Below are 19,613 nucleotides of genomic sequence, written 5' to 3'. Positions count from 1 at the left end.
CCTCCAATTTGTCTAGGTCACTCTGGACCCTATCCCTACTCTCCAGCATATCTACCTCTCCCCCCAGCTTAGTGTCATCCGCAAACTTGCTGAGGGTGCAATCCATCCCATCATCCAGATAATTAATGAAGATGTTGAACAACACTGGCTCCAGGACCGACCTCTGGGGCACTCTGCTTGATACCAGCTGCCAACTAGACATCGAGTTGTTGATCACTATCCATTTAGCCTGACAATCTAGCCAGCTTTCTATCCACCTTATAGTCCATTCATCCAATCCATACTTTTTTAACTTGCTGGCAAGAATACTGTGGGAGACCATATCAAAAGCTTTGCTAAAGTCAAGGTATATCACATCCACCACTTTCCCCATATCCACAGAGCAAGTTGTTTCATCATAGAAGGCAATCAGGTTGGTCAGGCATACTTGCCCTTGGTGAATCCATGTTGACTGTTCCTGATCCCCTTCCTCTCCTCCAGGTGCTTCAAAATGGATTACTTGAGGACCTGCTCCATGATTTTTCCAGGGACTGAGGTGAGGCTGTAGTTTCCAGGATCCTCCTTCTTCCCTTTTTAAAAGATGGGCACTATATTTGCCTTTTTCCAGTCGTCCGGGACCTCCCCCGATCGCTACAAGTTTTCAAAGGTAATGGCCAATGGCTCTGCAGTCACATCCGCCAACTCCCTCAGCACCCTCAAATGCATTACATCTGGCCCCATGGACTTGTGTATGTCCAGCTTTTCTAAATAGTCCTTAACCTGTTCTTTCACCACTGAGGGCTGCTTACTTCCTCCCCATACTGTGCTGCCCAGTGCAGCAGTCTGGGAGCTGACCTTGTCTGTGAAGACTGAGGCAAAAAAAGCATTGAGTACTTCAGCTTTTTCCACATCCTCTGTCACTAGGTTCCCATTCAGTAAGGGTCCCACACTTTCCCTGACCTTCTTTTTGTTGCTAACATACCTATAGAAGCCCTTCTTGTTACCTTCACATTCCCTACTAGTTGCAACTCCAGTTGTGCTTTGGCCTTCCTGATTATACCCCTGCAGCTCGAGCAATACTTCTCCCTAGTCATCTGTCCAAGTTTCCTTCTTGTAAGCTTCCTTTTTGTGTTCAAGCTCACCGAAGATTTCTCTGTTAAGCCAAGCTGGTCTCTTGCCATATTTACTATTCTTTCTGCACATCGGGAGGGTTTGTTGCTGCGCCCTCAATCAGGCTTCTTTAAAATACAGCCAGCTTTCCTGGACTCCTTTCCTCCTCATATTAGCCTCCCAGAGGATCCTGCCCATCAGTTCCCAGAGGGAGTCAAAGTCTGCTTTTCTGAAATCCAGGGTCCATGTTCTGCTGCTCTCCTTTCTTCCTTGTGTCAGAATCCGGAACTCGAGTTGACATCATCCAATCCAAATCTAGTGCTGGGCAGCGTTGCACATTGCTGGTTTGGAGCCATAGCCTCTCGCCCTGTGAGAGCTGGTTGCTGGTCAGTGCTTTCTTATCTCTAGCTGCATAGCTGACAGCTTGTGCAAACTTTCCCGCTCACCGGGAATTTCCTTTCCTGCTCTGCCTTCACTCCCAAGCAACAGCACCTTTTCTTTAAGTGGCTTTGATCTCTTCTTCACTGCTGTCCCGGATTAGTGGCTGCTTTCCATCCCTCTGTCTCCCCCTCCTGGTGCATATAACTGGCTGCTCTGGAGGAGCCGTACTTTACTGTTCGCTGATTTGCTGCACCTTCCCGTTACCCTGGAGCCCAGCCTCATTCAGGGGACGGCTATTAGCTTTGCCTCCATGCACTCAGGCACAGCCAAACTCTGTTTGGAATACTGAGGGTTGCTTGTGAAAAAGAAATGCTGGCTTAGTATTTCCATTATGCCACTGGCATGAGAACTATTGAGTTCTCCCCTGGGAAGCCATCGTGGCAATAAACCCTCTCAAAGTAGCAAATGTTTTTTTAAGAAGGATTGCCAAATGCTCACGAGCAGGGAAACATTATAGTAAGAGCTTGGAAATCAGTCTCTCCCCTACCTGCAGCCTTGTAGTGGTTAGTTACACCAGAATGGTATTTAGTGGTGGGAGAGTGGCTTATCTTTCTGTCTTGGTAACATGGCCATTGCCTCAGTGTCTGTTGATGATAAGTGGGTTTTACCTCTCTAGCCAAACCAACAACTCCTATATCCCTCATTCTCTGGGTCACAGCCCTCCTTGGAGGGTCTGTTTCAGTCTTCATCTGTCTCCTGCGTATATCACCACAGCTGTGCCAGCCCCTCAGAGTTGAAGAGCGGCAGCTCTTGCTCTCACTTTAGAAAGCTCAAGCCTTGGTGCTAGTTATATGGCTGTCAGGTCCAACCCCAAACCCTCCCAGTTTCTTTTCCCCAAGGCTACTTCCTTCACTCTACCACCAACCCTCAACTTCCCAAGGTCTGGGTCTCAAGGGAAACTCCTACTCCTCAGTGTACTTTATGCAGCTGTCTGTGGGGCCTCCTCCTGAGCTCTTTTTATAGGATTCTTCTAAGCCTCTTGCAGGCCTTTTGCCTGGAGAGGCCTCAAACTTCTGCTTCTGTCCATGTCCAAAGAGAGATCCATAGCAAATCTTGCTCCCTCCCTCATCATTCCTTTACTGAGGTGAGAGAACCCTTTATAAAGTCTCATTTTCCAGCATTCTTTGCTGGAAAGCTTACAGCTCCCAAGATTCCATTTATTCTGGGTTGTAACAGAGCAGAGCTGTAGCCTGCCTTAGAGGGCCATCATGCCCTATTACAGGTGGAAATGGAGTATCGGATGTACCTGTTTTCAAAATTAACCAATAAACTTTTAGGAAAGGAGGTAACACAACTTTGATTATGTAGGAGCCCTTCCTCAAGCCCTGAGGAAGAAGAGAAGAGAGAAATTAACAGACAATTTAAACTGACGCTGAACTAATTTTATTTTAGTATATCGAAAAGAAAATTTGTGAGAATCACGGGTCAGTGGAGTAGAATGGGGAATTTGTCTTCACTTGTTTGATTGTTTCAAAATCTGCTATACTAATTTTGGGTATTATAATATAGGTTAGGTTTGTTATCTTATTTCATTTTAAGCCTTTTCTTTGTTTGATAATCTGAGGTTTTGTGTACTGTGCTTTGTTTGACAAATACCCAACTGGCATGCTATGATGAAAGAAAAGCTATATAGCTTGGATTAGTATCCAAGCTTGGCTGTCTGTTGGAAATGTGTAGGTGCTGTGTAGCACCTGTGGTCAGGACTATGTTATAAACCAAAAGCCTTGTTGGTGCAGGCACGTTTGCAGTCTGCCATCTCCCCACCCTCATAACTTGGCCACATCAAACTGATTTTCACAGAGTGGTGGAAGACACTTCTCATCCCCAAGAGCTGTTCCCCTGCCAAAACTAAGCTATTTACACCCAGCCACTTAAAAGAAAAGTGGGATCAAATTGTCATTTTTTAAGAATGGAGAAGCATATTTATTTATTATTCTCCTCAGTCTCACAAATACCTAAATTGTCTTTGCTCAAACTTTTCAAAAAGTCACCTTCAGGCATACTTTCAGCAGGACTCTCAAAAGATTTCAGCTTGAAAGGTGAAAGCTTTGGAAAGTTTAATACAGGATCTTTGCATGGAAACACTTAGGCAGGCTTAGCCATATGTGTTGGTAGTGCTGGAACTAATGTTAAAATTGTCTGATACACAGGTTAAGGAACAAGTGTCTGTACTTCTGGGCATAATGCTTAAATTATCCAAAAGTATAAAGTCTGGTTTAAAAGTCATAAAATACATATAAAACATAATCTGCAATACTCCAAATTAAGGTTAATAAATTCAGCAATACAGTTAAAAGTATTAGCATCCAAATATTTGGGCACATCACTCATAAGAGGTTATACTAAGAGTAGATTATGGAAAGCAAATATAGCAATGAGTGTAGATTGTCCCTCAGTAATTGAGAATTTAGGATAGGTTGTCCTTCAGTAAATACAATCCACCACAGAAGTATTTCAGTTACTTTCCTGACTTCACTTCTCAATGGCACTCCAGCTCATGTCTCCTGGTATTGCCGATGTTTGGTGATCTGTTCTAAATAGATGTCCCTCAACTACCTGATTGTGTCCGATACCATGAGTTGCCGTATCAGCTGAGCGTAGCACTGATCAATTCCACATTCCCACAACACTCACTCATTACTGGGGCCCCATGTGCCCAGGGACCAGAGCTATAGTATTATCCCAAGCAACAAATATGGACATAGACATCATTTCCAAATTGTCATTTTCAGGTCTGGTTGTCTCCTGGTACATCAGTGTACAGTGACACTATGAAGGGAGATTATCTCAGTCCTTCAGCCCTCTCCTCTGGCTAGCTCAAGAGCAAAGCTGATGAGTTCTGGAGAGTACCTTGGCTAGTAGTAGGAGCTCATTTCCTCCTTTCCCCCCATTTTCAGATGTGTCGCCAGGAGGAGTCATCCAGCACTGACTTGGAGAAAACACGGCTGGAGTCAAGTCGCCGTGGAGATGCACTGGCTAAAGTATCCAGAGAAAAGGAAGCCCTGGTGCGTGAGAAGGCAGCACTGGAGGTGCGACTAGGGGCTGTGGAACGGGACAGACGGAGCCTTTCAGAGCAGCTGGCAGAGCTCAGGTGAGGTTGGGGAAAGGACCTTGTGCAGCACACAGATATATTTGTTGGATCTAGTTGTAATGTCACTCGGCACTGGGTAGCTGGAGTAGTATAACTTGGGTCGACTTACCCGCATAGTGAAGACATGCCCTGAGAGAGTGCTTTCCATTTGAGTATCACTGTATGTTTTGCAAACAGCCTCACCACCTCTGGGAGGTAGGGCCATTTTAATATCCATGTTCCAGGGCCAGGGTTCTCTCAGCCAGACAGCAACTCAGTAGGAGTCACAAGAGAAAACCCGAAGTCTCAGTGAGGGTTTATTTTTGGTGCAAGCTTAACAAACTGAAGCAGAAGTATCTGCGCATGTCCCTTTCCTGCTACATAGTACTACGTAAACTCCCAAACAATCCAGTATAATTCTTCAGTATCTGGTTCCTCAGCTCTGACACAGTGAGCTGCCCCAGGCCATCCTCTTTGGCACAAGCTGTTTGCTTGGATCCAAGTGCTTATCAGGATTATAGAATGGAGTCTGAGGCTTCAGAGGCTGTTTTCTGCAGGCTGCACTGTTCTGTTGATTGAGCAGATCCCATTCCCTGATTACAACACCACGGATTTTGGAGCAGGCACTTCTGGATCCAAGGCTTTGACCTGAGGACAGTCAGAGTCAGTCCCACATCCGACTGAGATGGAGCTAGAGACTTACTCTGAAGGTGCTGGGAACCCAGAAACCTTCAGGAATCCATTTCTATGTTTGCTTATGTTGGTCATGATGGGGGTCGTAGAAGTGTGCCACAGACAGAGATTCCATTTTCCCCTTGGTCCTCTCCAGCCTCTTTTGATTTCTAGTCCTTCCCTATTTTATGGATCCTTTATTCCTGAGCCTTGCTGACCTGTAAGAACAGGCATCAAGGAGAAATTGTTCAGTCCTGATAGAAGCCTCCCTCGGGATGCAGGAGCAGGCAAATGCTGGACACAGTGTTGGTATATAATACTCTAAATACTTTTATTGATTACAATTTAAACCCCACTTACTCCACATTCATACCCCTTTCAGACTGCATCAGAGTCTGACTATTAGAATGAAGTCCCGATGGCCAGTCAAGGTCCGCTTCCAGTCATAAGGTGTGGGGAGCCGACGTTGCACACCTCTTCAAAATTAGGGCTCTGGATGAATGTCTGACTCCAAATTCAGATATCATAGACAACTATATATAGTCCATTCCATTGCATCATCAGTCCTTTATCTTTGCCCAGAAAACAGTCCTGGGCAGGCTGCCATAATCCAAGGCGTTTCATTTCCCCCTTTTTTGTCCACAGCGCCACAGCTATAGCCAATACATTGCCGTGACAACACCACCGATGTTATTCCTTGTTCTGCTGATTCTTTGTCTTTCCCATGGACATAAAAAGTTGTTTTGCATGGAACAGTCCTTGACTGTTTGCAGCCTTAAATCCTCACTTCGGTTGCCAGCACGCAACCCACATACTCATCTCAAGCATACTTCACACACACTAGGCCCGCTGGCCTATAACGTATTATAACGTATTCATATATATATGTGTCACAACATATATGGTTATATCCCAACAATATTACACTCTTTTTCTGCTGTATCAGGATCAAATATCTGAGTGATCATCTGATCCAGAGAGAGTTTACTGTTAGTTTGCATGTTGCCATGGAAGAGTATGATTCTTCTTAAGAATCTGGGCTACCAGAATAATTCAGGGAATGAAGAGCCTATTTTATGAGAGGAGACAAAGGGCTTGGTTTGTTTAGCCTATCAAAATGAAGGCTGAAAGGGGATCTGATTGTTCTCTGTAAATAAATTAGGGGGTAAACACCAGGGAGGGAGAGGAACTGTTTAAAATAAAGGACAGTGTTGGCACAAGAAGAAATGGGTATAAACTGGCCATGAATAGATTTAGGCTGGAAATTAAAAGAAGGTTTCTAGCCATCAGAGGAATGAGGTTCTAGAGCAGTCTTTCAATAGGAATTGTGGGGGCAAGAAACCCAGTTAATTTTAAGATAGTTCTTGATAAATTTATGACTGAGATTAGGTGATGTGGTTGCCTTCAATAATAGGGGACTAGACTTGATGGCTCAGGAGGTCCCTTCCAGACCTGTGCTCCGATGTGAGGAAAAGGAGTATTGTGTCCAATTTTGGGTCCCCCACTACAGGAAAGATGTAGACAAATTGGAGGGAGTCAAGTGGAGGGCAAAAAAAATGATTAGGGGGCTGGGGTACATGACTTATGAGGAGAGGCTGAGGGAACTGGGCTTATTTAGTCTGCAGAAAAGAAGAGCGAGGGGAGATTTGATAGCAACTTTCAACTACCTGAAGGGGAGTTCCAAAGAGGATGGACCTACGCTGTTCTCAGTCATGGCAGTTGACAGAACAAGGAGCAATGGTCTCAAGTTGCAGTGGGGGAGGTCTAGGTTGGATATCAGGAAAAACTGTTTCAGTGGGATGGTGGTGAAGCACTGGAATGGGTTACCTAGGGAGATGGTGGAATCTCCATCCTTAGAGGTTTTTAAGGCCAGGCTTGCGAAAGCCCTGGCTGGGATGATTTAGTTGGGGTTGGCCCAGCTTTGAGATCCTGAGGTCTCTTCCAACCATAATCTATGATTCTATGAAGAGGAACGGGAGAATCATAGATTCCAGGGCCAGATGGGACCATTGTAATCATCTTTTGATAGGATCCCTGGGGTGCAGCCTGGGACTGTGGGACCACTGTGCCCCCTTAACTCTCCAGCCTGGGCTGTCTCTCGCAATGCTTTGCAAGTAACACACAGCAAACCCCTCCAGGCGCTATTATCACTCAGCACAACAGCATGTGGAGCCCCACACCCACCTGGATGCATGAATGCTCCCAGAGCCACTCATGAATCACACAGAGAAAGGCACCAGCCAGATTCCCTCAGCTCCCAGCCTTGTACCTCAGGAATATACCGTCTTGCGCTGCTCGAGACCCTTTCTTGAGGAATGCAAATTTATTAATTGGTTCACCACTTCATCAATGGAAAGTGGATATACACCAGCCTTTATAAATCTGAGCAAATTTACCAAACACTTCAGGCAAGCTGATTGGTAAAGGTAAACAGTTAAACAAATGTATTGACTACAAAAGAAGGATTTTAAGTGATAAGCAAAAAGTCAGAGTTAGCTACCAAAGAAAATAAAATAAAAACACGCAATCTAAACTCTCAACCTTGTTAGACTAGGCAACATCTAGATTAAGATATCACCCCACTGGATATTGCAGTTCATAGTACACAGGTTTTCCCCTAGAAATCTGGGCCAGTCTCCTCTGTTGGAGTCTTCAGGCTTCTGAGTGTCCTTGTTGCTTGCAGCATAGATGGGGGAAGGAGAAAGGGCATGTATGGAGCCACTGTGTTCTGTTTTAGACCCCTAGTCCCATGTGCTTGGAGAACACAAGACCAGACATATCTGGTGGGCATTGCTGAGTCCCCAGGCAAAGTTGAGCAATTCCCCTGGTGTGGCTTTGTGCAAGTGAGTCATTGCATTGTAGCTCCTTGCTGGACAATGGCTGTTGATGGTGGTTCGACACCCACCCAGGCGTTGGTTACTTTCTTTGCTGTTGTCTCAGAGTCTCTGGGGAGCTAACATCTGGCTGATTCCCCAACTTATAGCATGTTTTAGTGACAACCATACAACACAATCTCATAACTTCATATGTGCTAATGATATACATATTTAGACAGAACAGTGACTTTCAGCAGATCATAACCTACTCCTGATACCTCACATGGCCTGCTTTATAGCAATATCACAATTATATATAAATAAAGAATATGCAGGTTACAGGGTGCTCCCCCAAGGTACAGAATTTCACACATCTAGTCCAACCTCCTGTGTAACAAAGGTCATAGAACTTCCTCAAAATAATCCCTAGAGTTTATCTTGTAGAAAAAAAAGAGATAGTTACTGGACCTAGAGAACAAGCTGTTCTGTCTTCTGCCTCTCTTGTGAAGTGGTTAGAAATAGTTCTTCATCCCCTCTAGGTGATTTTTAGAGGCTTCCAGAAATGGCTAGGTTATATTGGTAATGCCTTTGACTTTGAGTTGTCAATCATGCTGGAGAAATATAATTGACTTTTGACTTTATGAAACTCAAGAATAGGGTTAATTTAGCCATCCTGATAAATAAGGACCTCCTGGAACAAGCCTGAGTTCTGGATTTACTCCATCTTCTGTATGCCCAGGATCTATATTGGGGGATGACATGCTGAAATGTGTATCGCAATTTATCAGGCTCTATTTCTATGTTACAATTTTTTTTTCTGGGATTCACCTACCTTTCCTGGAACAGTTCCAGAGGAGACTACAGCCACATCCAAATCCATTGTCCAGATGACAGAAGATTCTGAATCTTGAGCTTAGAGCTCTGTACAGTGATTCAGACAGCTTTTTGCTCTCTCATCATTGCTACCTTCATCAATGTACCTTCATCAATGTACAAGCTAAACAGAGGACTTACTGTTTGACGGACCAAACCTTTTCAGTAGGAAAACTGATGAGACAGTGGAAAAACTAGCAATCTCTAGGTTTATATAGTCCTTATTAGAAGAGATCAGTTCCCTTCCTTTGCCAATGCCAACATCAGTCACAGCAGGTGATAGGGCAGGTTTCAGAGATCCTTTGATAGGCAGAAGTCAAAGCACTTCAGAGAAGACACCAAGAGCTGCTGCTGTTTCTACAGGTGCATCTTAATCCTCCACGCTACAAATCAAATGGGGCTACTAGCGGATGTTGGCTCACTTTCCATTCTGGAGTAATTTCCTTCTGGGTTTCTGTTTGGGGACTGACTTTCCTTCTTCCTTGAAGTACAGAGTACAGTTACTAATGGATCCTGGAGATAGTAGAATCAGGTTATGCCATTCAGTTGCACTCAGTTTCCCTTTCTGATCCCTTTACGGGCATCCTTCTCAGGAGAAAGTGCTAAGGGATATAGTCCCATCATTCTCAGTCTGGGAGCCATAGAAGTGATCTCTTAGCAGGGCTTGTTTCCAAAAAGCAGATGTCTTTGTTCCATATTGAATCTTCAGAAAATAAACAAGTACATCAGAAAGTTCAAATTTTGTATGGTGACTTTGACTTCTCTGATTTCTTCCCTGAGTCCAGGAGATTGATTTGCGGCTTTTGACCTCAAAGATGTCTAGTTTCACACATCCATCATATCAGTGCACAGAAATTCTTGGTAACAGCAGTCATCAGTCCAGAGCAGTTTTCTTGTGTTGACCAAGGTCTCCTTACAGCTTTTGGTACTCAGAGCTGTTCTTTGTGTATGCGTCCGTGTGCACTCCACACTAGGTGTGCTGTACCCTTGTGCACGGAACCAGATTTTTTTTAAGAGCACTGTCCATTGGAGGTCATGCGTGCTGTACTGCCGCATGTTCCTTTATGAGGTTATAAAGGCCCGGGTGTCCACAGCCCTCCCACAATTCCCTCTTACTGCTCCTGGCAGTGAGACAGAACTTAGCTGGTATCAGACCCATGGACTTTAGCTCTGCTACATTTCTCAAAAAAAAAGTCCTTCAAATCTTCTGACATTCCTCAAAACCACCTTCATGATTTATTTTTGTTCCCTAGTCTGTTCTAGCATTTGTTGAACCAAAAGCTGCTTGCAGACCCCAGTGTCCAGTCCCCCTTGTACAAGGGCCACTTGCATAGGCTCTTAGAATGGGAAACTCAAAACCCACAGGCTTTAAGCCTTGTCTGCCCTGCAATGAGCTAATTTCTCTGAAAAAATGGGTCCTGCAGATGCCTATTCTGCTTGAGAAAGTCTCATGTCCCAAGCCAGTGCTCTGTCTGCCTTTCTCTCTGCAAGAACTTGCAAGACAAGGGATACAAGGCTGAAACTCCATGTTCTGGAGCAATCTATGAGCGTGGCATCTGATCCAGAAAAGCCAAGCTTGAAGACCCTTTTGATGGCCAAACCCACATCTTCCAGCACTCCACCTAGCAGGCAGGCAACTCTGAAGACCTCTACAGAAAAAGAGGCACCGAAAGCTGACCTGGTGCCAGCATCAGCATTGGCACTATTACCAACCCTGGCACTGAAGTCATTGATGGCCCCAATGTCAAAGTTAACACTTTGGACAAAAAAACAGGGTGCTGAGGTGGACTGCTGCAAACACAGGGGCAGGAGCTTGAGAAGGAATTCCAGTATCCTTTCAGAAAGAGGGATGCAGGAAAATGTTGGGAGACAAGCTGGCCAAATCATGTATTGTCCTTGGGTGAAAATATAGCCTAAGCGTTAATACCGGCACCGATTTCAGGGCCTTTCAGGAGTTCCTGGTGCAGACCATGCCTTCTATGACGAGATAACTGGCTCTGTGGACAAGGGGAAAGCAGTGGACGTGTTATTCCTTGACTTTAGCAAAGCTTTCGATAGAGTCTCCCACAGTATTCTTGCCAGCAAGTTAAAGAAGTATGGGCTGAATAAATGGACTATAAGGTGGACAGAAAGCTGGCTAGATTATCAGGCTCAACCAGTAGTGATCAATGGCTCCATGTCTAGTTGGCAGCCGGTATCAAGCAGAGTGTCCCAAGGCTCGGTCCTGGGGCAGGTTTTGTTCAATATCTTCATTAATGATCTGGAGGATGGCGTGGATTGCATCTTCAGCAAGTTTGCAGATGACACTAACCTGGGAGGAGTGGTAGATACGCTGGACAGTAGGGATAGGATACAGAGGGCCCTAGACAAATTAGAGGATTGGGCCAAGAGAAATCTGATGAGGTTCAACAAGGACAAGTGCAGAGTGCTGCACTTAGGACGGAAGAATCCCATGCACTGCTACAGAGTAGGGACTGAGTGGCTAGGCAGCAGTTCTGCAGAAAAGGACTTAGGGGATACAGTGGACGAGAAGCTGGATATGAGTCAACAGTGTGGCCTTGTTGCCAAGAAGGCTAATGGCATTTTGGGATGTATAAGTAGGGGCATTGCCAGCAGATCGAGGGACGTGATCATTCCTCTCTATTCAACATTGGTGAGGCCTCATCTGGAGTACTGTGTCCAGTTTTGGGCCCCACACTACAAGAAAGATGTGGAAAAATTGGACATAGTCCAGCAGAGGGCAACAAAAATGATTAGGCTGCTGGAGCACATGATTTATGAGGAGAGGCTGAGGGAACTGGGATTATTTAGTCTGCAGAAGAGAAGAATGAGGGGGGATTTGATAGCTGCTTTCAACTACCTGAAAGGGGGTTCCAAAGAGGATACATCTAGACTGTTCTCAATGGTAGCAGATGACAGAACGAGGAGTAATGGTCTCAAGTTGCAGTGGGGGAGGTTTAGATTGGATATTAGGAAAAACTTTTTCACTAGGAGGGTGGTGAAGCACTGGAATGGGTTACCTAGGGAGGTGGTGGAATCTCCTTCCTTAGGGGATTTTAAGGTCAGCCTTGACTAAGCCCTGGCTGGGATGATTTAGTTGGGAATTAGGTCCTGCTTTGAGCAGGGGGTTGGACTAGATGACCTCCTGAGGTCCCTTCCAACCCTGATATTCTATGATTCTATGATCTTTCGAGACTGCGTCTTTGGCTCTGAGAAGTCTCACAATTATTTGCTATCTTGTTGGCTTCTGGTCCTGCCAGGATTGCCCTCCTTATAAATAAAGTCTTCCTAGACCCAGCAAGAGCCTCATGACAAACACCAGCCATTATTCCACCAATTGCAAAATCTGTCAAAGAACAGTACCAAGTATCCCCCTTGGGTTTTGAGTACTTTTACTCCCACCCAAGCTGCCTTCCTAGTAGGCTAAGCTGTCTAGATGTGAAGTTCCAGCAAGAAACGCTCCTAAGGACAAGGAGCACAATGCTTAGATCTGTTTGGAAGAAAAACATACTTATCACTTTGCTCCAGTTGAGGGTGGCCAGCGGCCAGACGTTGGCCAAATACAACTCTTTGACGTGGGACAGGGTAACACCCTTCCTGACAAGTTTCTTCATGAAAGTGGAGAGGAGCTGAAAGGCGTTATAAAAGAAGGCCAGCCTGGGGCCAAGGCAGCTCTGCTGGCTGTGTGGGACACTTTTGAGGCTGTGGCTAGTGGAAAGTATCATGGCTCCACACTTCGGGTATCCCTAGTGAGGTACTAGCCACAATTGAGGCCCTGCCCTTTGAGGGCTTCAACTCTCCAGTGAACAGACTGGTGGAACCCTACATTCCGTGAAAGATCCCAAAGAAACCTTATGCTCCAGGAATCCACACTCCTCCACACTTTTGAAAGGTGTACCACCCTTAACCATTGCAGCAGTGAAGACCATTCGTCCCGTCATACCACAGACAGGTACTGTACCAGCCTAGAAACCCACGTATGACATCCATAAAGGCCCATAAGTGGTTCACTACACTGTCAGCAACTCCTATCAGGCCTGACAAACTCACTATACCTAACACATTGCAGTTGTAGTATTTATCTGTAAAGCATGTTCTTTGAGTGCTTGTTTATGTCAATTCCAATCAGGTGTGTGTACACTGCGTGCACAACAGCCAGAAAATTTTTCCCTTAGCAGTAACCGTAGGGTCAGCCTGGGCGCCTTCATGGTGCCCAGTATAGGGCCCTGCCAACCCGACACCCACTCAGTTCCTACTTGCTGCCTGTGATGGCTAGCTGGAACTCCCTACTGCTCTTGCCTCGGCAAGCATGTGCTTCTCAGTATCTCTGTCCTCGTGAACATAGTTAGCATAGTAGTAATAGTTAGTGTAGTTTTTCTTATAGGTTTCCTTTGGGGGGTTTTCCCCCTGATGTTTTCCTCAGCACTGGGGTATGTCGGTCCCCAGGCTTTAAACCATGCCTGGACTATGGCAGGTTTATGCCAAGGAGTGACCCGCACTCGTTGTGTCTTAAGTGTCTGGGCGAGGGTCATCTCAGAGACCTCTGTAAAATCTTTAAGGGTTTTCACCCCAGGACCCTTAAGGACAGAGAGCAGCACCTCCAAGTCCTACTTATGGAGGTGGCTCTTTGTCCCCAGTCTGAGCACGCCATGTCTGACCCGGCCTCGAGCCCCGCATCCTTGGTGCGCAGTGCACAAACCAGTGCCGAGGAAGGATTCAGTTAGAGACCCTCGGCACTGCCATGGCTCCACCCGCAGGCAGCCATTGGTGGGGCACCGCTCTCACTCCCCGGTGTCCCGTAAGAAGAAGAAGGCCGACAGAGGGCGCTCCCCAGCTAGGTCTAAGGACCAGATAATGAGAAAACCTGCATCGGGAGCTCGGTTGGCCAGGATTCCATCGACTACTGCTCCAGGAGGGGTACAGTCAAGTCCGGACCCGCACCACTGGGCCGCCGCTGCAAGGACATACAACTCCCCTCCATGCCGGAGGTGTTCGAGGTGGCAGCAGACCTATTGGCACTCACTGTGCCACCCTCCCGGCCTAGGAGGGACAGGTCACTGGCACCGATCCCAGGCCCGGTACATTCTGTGGGCAAGCCAGCGATGATGTCTGCCATGAGGCCATTCCTGTTACATCAACCACTGGCACCAGGAGTTTCTGCCCGGGAGCCGCTCCGGTCCCCAAGTTGGCACTGATCCCCAGCACCAAGAGGCTCTGCTCCTCCCTGGTCATCACAATCAGAGATCTCGGAGGCAGAGTCCTTGTGCTCTAGCAGGAGCAGAAGATCCTGCTCCTGCCGCGATCATCATCCCTACTCAGCGCCCTGGCAGGGCCAGTGGCAGGCCTCCCAGTGGCCCTTCTGGACTCCCTGGGCTTATCATCAAAGCCAGGGTGCCGCACTGTCCTCAGCACCTTTCCTGGCTCCGATCCTGGCGTCGACCATGACTCCGATCCTGGCGTCAGCCCCCATTCCGGTGTCTGCCCCCATTCCAGGGGCGGCTGCGGCACCCAGCTCGGCACTGACCCTGGCGCCGATCCCGGCATCCATGGTGCCATTGGCCATGGCACCGACTGTGGCACTGACCACAGTGCCATCGTTCCTTGCCCCAAGGGACTCCAGGGTGGCCAAGGGCAGTGATCAGACCCCAGTACCGGCTGCCTTCAGATGAGGCGGTGACAGGTACCTCGACTGCTCCAGCCTTAGAAGACACTAGGGTCCTTCAGCAGCTGCTGAGATGGGTGGAGGTGGTGGAGGAAGCCAACCCAATGGCCGATATTCTCTCCCTTCCCGAGCCATCCTGTATCGCGCTGCCACTGATCAAAATGATTGACAATGCCACCAAGACACTGTGGCAGACCCTGTCTTCACTGCCGCCTACCGCCAAGAGATATGAGTGGAGGTACTTTGTTCCCTCGCATGGGTATGAACATTTGTACACCCACCCCCAGCCAGACTCCCTGGTAGTGGATGCTGCTAACCAGTGTGAACAATAAGGCTACCAGGGGCCCTCTCCCAAGAACCATGAGGCCAAAAAGTTGGACCTTTTTGGGAGAAAAATATACTTGACTGGGGGGGTCAGAGCTCCGTATCACTAACCATCAGGCGGTGGTTAGCAGATGCAATTATAACACCTGCGGGACTATGCAAAAGTTCACTGGACTTCTCCGCACTAGTAGAGGAGGGCAAATTGATCTCCCATGCTTCCCTGCAGGTGGCCTGGGATGCAGCGGACGCGACCTCCTGCACGATGGCTATTGGGGTGGCCATGAGAAGGAGTTGCTGGCTTCAGGTCTTGGGCCTACCATTCAGGTGCTGCAGACAATTCAGGATCTCCCCTTTGAGGGTCAATCACTGTTTTCAGAGAAGACTGACTTGCGTTTGCACAGCCTCAAGGACTCTCAGTCCCCCTGAAGTCCTTGGACCTTCACAGACCTGAGACTCAGAGGACACACTTCAGGCCTCCACGACTCCCGAGGAATTAATAGCCTGAGGGCAGAGAGGAAGGGTCGCGTAGGAGGAACAGGAATTAGAGAAAGAGACCTCATCCTTCCTCTGGCCAGTCTAAACCTTCCTCAGGCCAGAGGCAGGACTTTTGAAGGTGCGCTCAGGGGTGATGCACCAGCTCAAAGACTGGATCCTTCCCGCCTTACCTTTTCGTCCCATCTATCCCCTTTCTACCCTGCGTGGGCCCGCATTACATTGGACCGTTGGATGCTCTGCATGGTAGAAAGGCGATATTCATTCCAGTTCTCGGCCCTCCCACCCCACCTCCCTGTCCCTCTTCAGGGACTCCTCTCATGAGCAACTCCTTATCCAGGAGGTGCAGTTGCTCCTCTCACTAGGAGCAGTGGAAGAGGTTCCTCAGGGCTACATAGAATCATAGAATCATAGAATATCAGGGTTGGAAGGGACCCCAGAAGGTCATCTAGTCCAACCCCCTGCTCAAAGCAGGACCAATTCCCAGTTAAATCATCCCAGCCAGGGCTTTGTCAAGCCTGACCTTAAAAACCTCTAAGGAAGGAGATTCTACCACCTCCCTAGGTAACGCATTCCAGTGTTTCACCACCCTCTTAGTGAAAAAGTTTTTCCTAATATCCAATCTAAACCTCCCCCACTGCAACTTGAGACCATTACTCCTTGTTCTGTCATCTGCTACCATTGAGAACAGTCTAGAGCCATCCTCTTTGGAACCCCCTTTCAGGTAGTTGAAAGCAGCTATCAAATCCCCCCTCATTCTTCTCTTCCTCCGACTAAACAATCCCAGTTCCCTCAGCCTCTCCTCATAACTCATGTGTTCCAGTCCCCTAATCATTTTTGTTGCCCTTCGCTGGACTCTCTCCAATTTATCCACATCCTTCTTGAAGTGTGGGGCCCAAAACTGGACACAGTACTCCAGATGAGGCCTCACCAATGTCGAATAGAGGGGAATGATCACGTCCCTCGATCTGCTCGCTATGCCCCTACTTATACATCCCAAAATGCCATTGGCCTTCTTGGCAACAAGGGCACACTGCTGACTCATATCCAGCTTCTCGTCCACTGTCACCCCTAGGTCCTTTTCCGCAGAACTGCTGCCTAGCCATTCGGTCCCTAGTCTGTAGCTGTGCATTGGGTTCTTCCGTCCTAAGTGCAGGACCCTGCACTTATCCTTACTGAACCTCATCAGATTCCTTTTGGCCCAATCTTCCAATTGCTCTAGGTCCTTCTGTATCCTATCCCTCCCCTCCAGCGTATCTACCACTCCTGCCAGTTTAGTATCATCCGCAAATTTGCTGAGAGTGCAATCCACACCATCCTCCAGATCATTTATGAAGATATTGAATAAAACCGGCCCCAGGACCGACCCTTGGGGCACTCCACTTGATACCGGCTGCCAACTAGACATGGAGCCATTGATCACTACCCGTTGAGCCCGACAATCTAGCCAGCTTTCTACCCACCTTATAGTGCATTCATCCAGCCCATACTTCCTTAACTTGCTGACAAGAATACTATGGGAGACCGTGTCAAAAGCTTTGCTAAAGTCAAGAAACAATACATCCACTGCTTTCCCTTCATCCACAGAACCAGTAATCTCATCATAAAAGGCGATTAGATTAGTCAGGCATGACCTTCCCTTGGTGAATCCATGCTGGCTGTTCCTGATCACTTTCCTCTCATGCAAGTGCTTCAGGATTGATTCTTTGAGGACCTGCTCCATGATTTTTCCAGGGACTGAGGTGAGGCTGACTGGCCTGTAGTTCCCAGGATCTTCCTTCTTCCCTTTTTTAAAGATTGGCACTACATTAGCCTTTTTCCAGTCATCCGGGACTTCCCCGGTTCGCCACGAGTTTTCAAAGATAATGGCCAGTGGCTCTGCAATCACAGCCGCCAATTCCTTCAGCACTCTCGGATGCAACTCGTCCGGCCCCATGGACTTGTGCACGTCCAGCTTTTCTAAATAGTCCCTAACCGTCTCTATCTCCACAGAGGGCTGGCCATCTCTTCCGCATTTTGTGATGCCCAGCGCAGCAGTCTGGGAGCTGACCTTGTTAGTGAAAACAGAGGCAAAAAAAGCATTGAGTACATTAGCTTTTTCCACATCCTCTGTCACTAGGTTGCCTCCCTCATTCAGTAAGGGGCCCACACATTCCTTGGCTTTCTTCTTGTTGCCAACATACCTGAAGAAACCCTTCTTGTTACTCTTGACATCTCTGGCTAGCTGCAGCTCCAGGTGCGATTTGGCCCTCCTGATAACATTCCTACATGCCCGAGCAATATTTTTATACTCTTACCTGGTCATATGTCCAACCTTCCACTTCTTGTAAGCTTCTTTTTTATGTTTAAGATCCGCTAGGATTTCACCATTAAGCCAAGCTGGTCGCCTGCCATATTTACTATTCTTTCGACTCATCGGGATCGTTTGTCCCTGTAACCTCAACAGGGATTCCTTGAAATACAGCCAGCTCTCCTGGACTCCTTTCCCCTTCAAGTTAGTCCCCCAGGGGATCCTGGCCATCCGTTCCCTGAGGGAGTCGAAGTCTGCTTTCCTGAAGTCCAGGGTCCGTATCCTGCTGCTTACCTTTCTTCCCTGCGTCAGGATCCTGAACTCAACCAACTCATGGTCACTGCCTCCCAGATTCCCATCCACTTTTGCTTCCCCCACTAATTCTACCTGGTTTGTGAGCAGCAGGTCAAAAATAGCGCCCCCCCTAGTTGGCTCCTCTAGCACTTGCACCAGGAAATTGTCCCCTACGCTTTCCAAAAACTTCCTGGATTGTCTATGCACCGCTGTATTGCTCTCCCAGCAGATATCAGGAAAATTAAAGTCACCCATGAGAATCAGGGCATGCGATCTAGTAGCTTCCGTGAGCTGCCGGAAGAAAGCCTCATCCACCTCATCCCCCTGGTCCGGTGGTCTATAGCAGACTCCCACCACTACATCACTCTTGTTGCACACACTTCTAAACTTAATCCAGAGACACTCAGGTTTTTCTGCAGTTTCGTACCGGAGCTCTGAGCAGTCATACTGCTCCCTTACATACAGTGCTACTCCCCCACCTTTTCTGCCCCTGCCTGTCCTTCCTGAACAGTTTATAACCATCCATGACAGTACTCCAGTCATGTGAGTTATCCCACCAAGTCTCTGTTATTCCGATCACGTCATAGTTCCTTGACATCACCAGGACCTCCAGTTCTCCCTGCTTGTTTCCAAGGCTTTTACAGGGGCAGAGGCTTTTATACCCGGTATTTCCTAATACTGAAAGCCAAAGAGGGGGGCTAAGACCTATTCTAGACCCTGCGCAAACTCAACAAATTAATGAAGAAACTCAAGTTATGCATGGTCTTGTTGGCCTTCATCATCTCTTCTTTGGATCCAGGGGACTGGTATGCCGCCCTCGACTTGAAGGACATGTACTTTCACATAGCAATAACTCCGTCCCACAGAAAATACCTAGGTTTGTGGTGAGCAACAGCCACTACCAGTTCACAGTCCTCCCGCTTGGTCTGTCAGCAGCGCCCCGAATATTCACCAAGTGCACGGCAGTTGTGGCTGCATTCCTGCGCAGGCGCCAGGTACAGGTAGTCCTGTACCTACACGACTGGCTGATCAAAGGCTGCTCTAGGGCTCTAGTAGAGGGGCAAGTCGAATTCATCATGGCAACATTTGACTCACTGGGCCTTCTCCTGAACGTGGGGAAGTCCACTCTGTCCCCTGTTCAGCAGATAGAGTTTATAGGGGTGGTTCTGGACTCAACCCAGGCCAGGGCATATCTTCCAGAATCGAGGTTCCGGGCCAAGAGCGACATCATTCGGAGTCTCAGGCAGTTCCCCACCACCACAGCACGAAATTGCCTAAGACTCCTGGGACACATGGCTGCGTGTACCTATGTGGTGCAACACGCCAGGCTCAGACTTCAGCTGCTCCAATCCTGGCTAGCCTTGGTGTATCAGCTGGTTCAGGGCAGTTTCAGTAGGGTCATGACTCTGCCTCCCCGTATCCTCGACTCCCTTCTGTGGTGTCTCGACACACAGGTGGTGTGTGCGGGGGTCCCCTTCGCCAGCCCTCAGTCAACTCTCTTGTTGGTGATGGACACATCAGACTTGGGCTGGGGTGCACATCTGGGAGACCTCAGGACTCAAGGCCTCTGGTCACAGGCAGAGATGGCTC

At 47.7% G+C, this 19,613-nt stretch overlaps 1 protein-coding gene across 14 annotated transcripts in view; it reads left to right on the top strand.

The window, feature by feature from the left end:
* CEP250 (centrosomal protein 250) overlaps positions 1-19,613 on the top strand; it is a 121,166-nt gene that overhangs the window by 51,393 nt on the left and 50,160 nt on the right. For all 14 annotated transcript variants that reach the window (XM_073310071.1, XM_073310062.1, XM_073310065.1 and 11 more), the window contains one exon: positions 4,428-4,621. In XM_073310071.1, the coding sequence (XP_073166172.1) occupies positions 4,428-4,621 (194 nt within the window). The remainder of the gene's footprint in view (positions 1-4,427; positions 4,622-19,613) is intronic.

The sequence above is a fragment of the Lepidochelys kempii genome, chromosome 13 (assembly GCF_965140265.1).
Source record: "Lepidochelys kempii isolate rLepKem1 chromosome 13, rLepKem1.hap2, whole genome shotgun sequence".
NCBI classification, from domain to species: Eukaryota; Metazoa; Chordata; order Testudines; family Cheloniidae; genus Lepidochelys; species Lepidochelys kempii.
The sequence above is the reverse complement of the archived record's forward strand: the minus strand, read 5'-3'. Positions and strand labels throughout refer to the sequence as shown.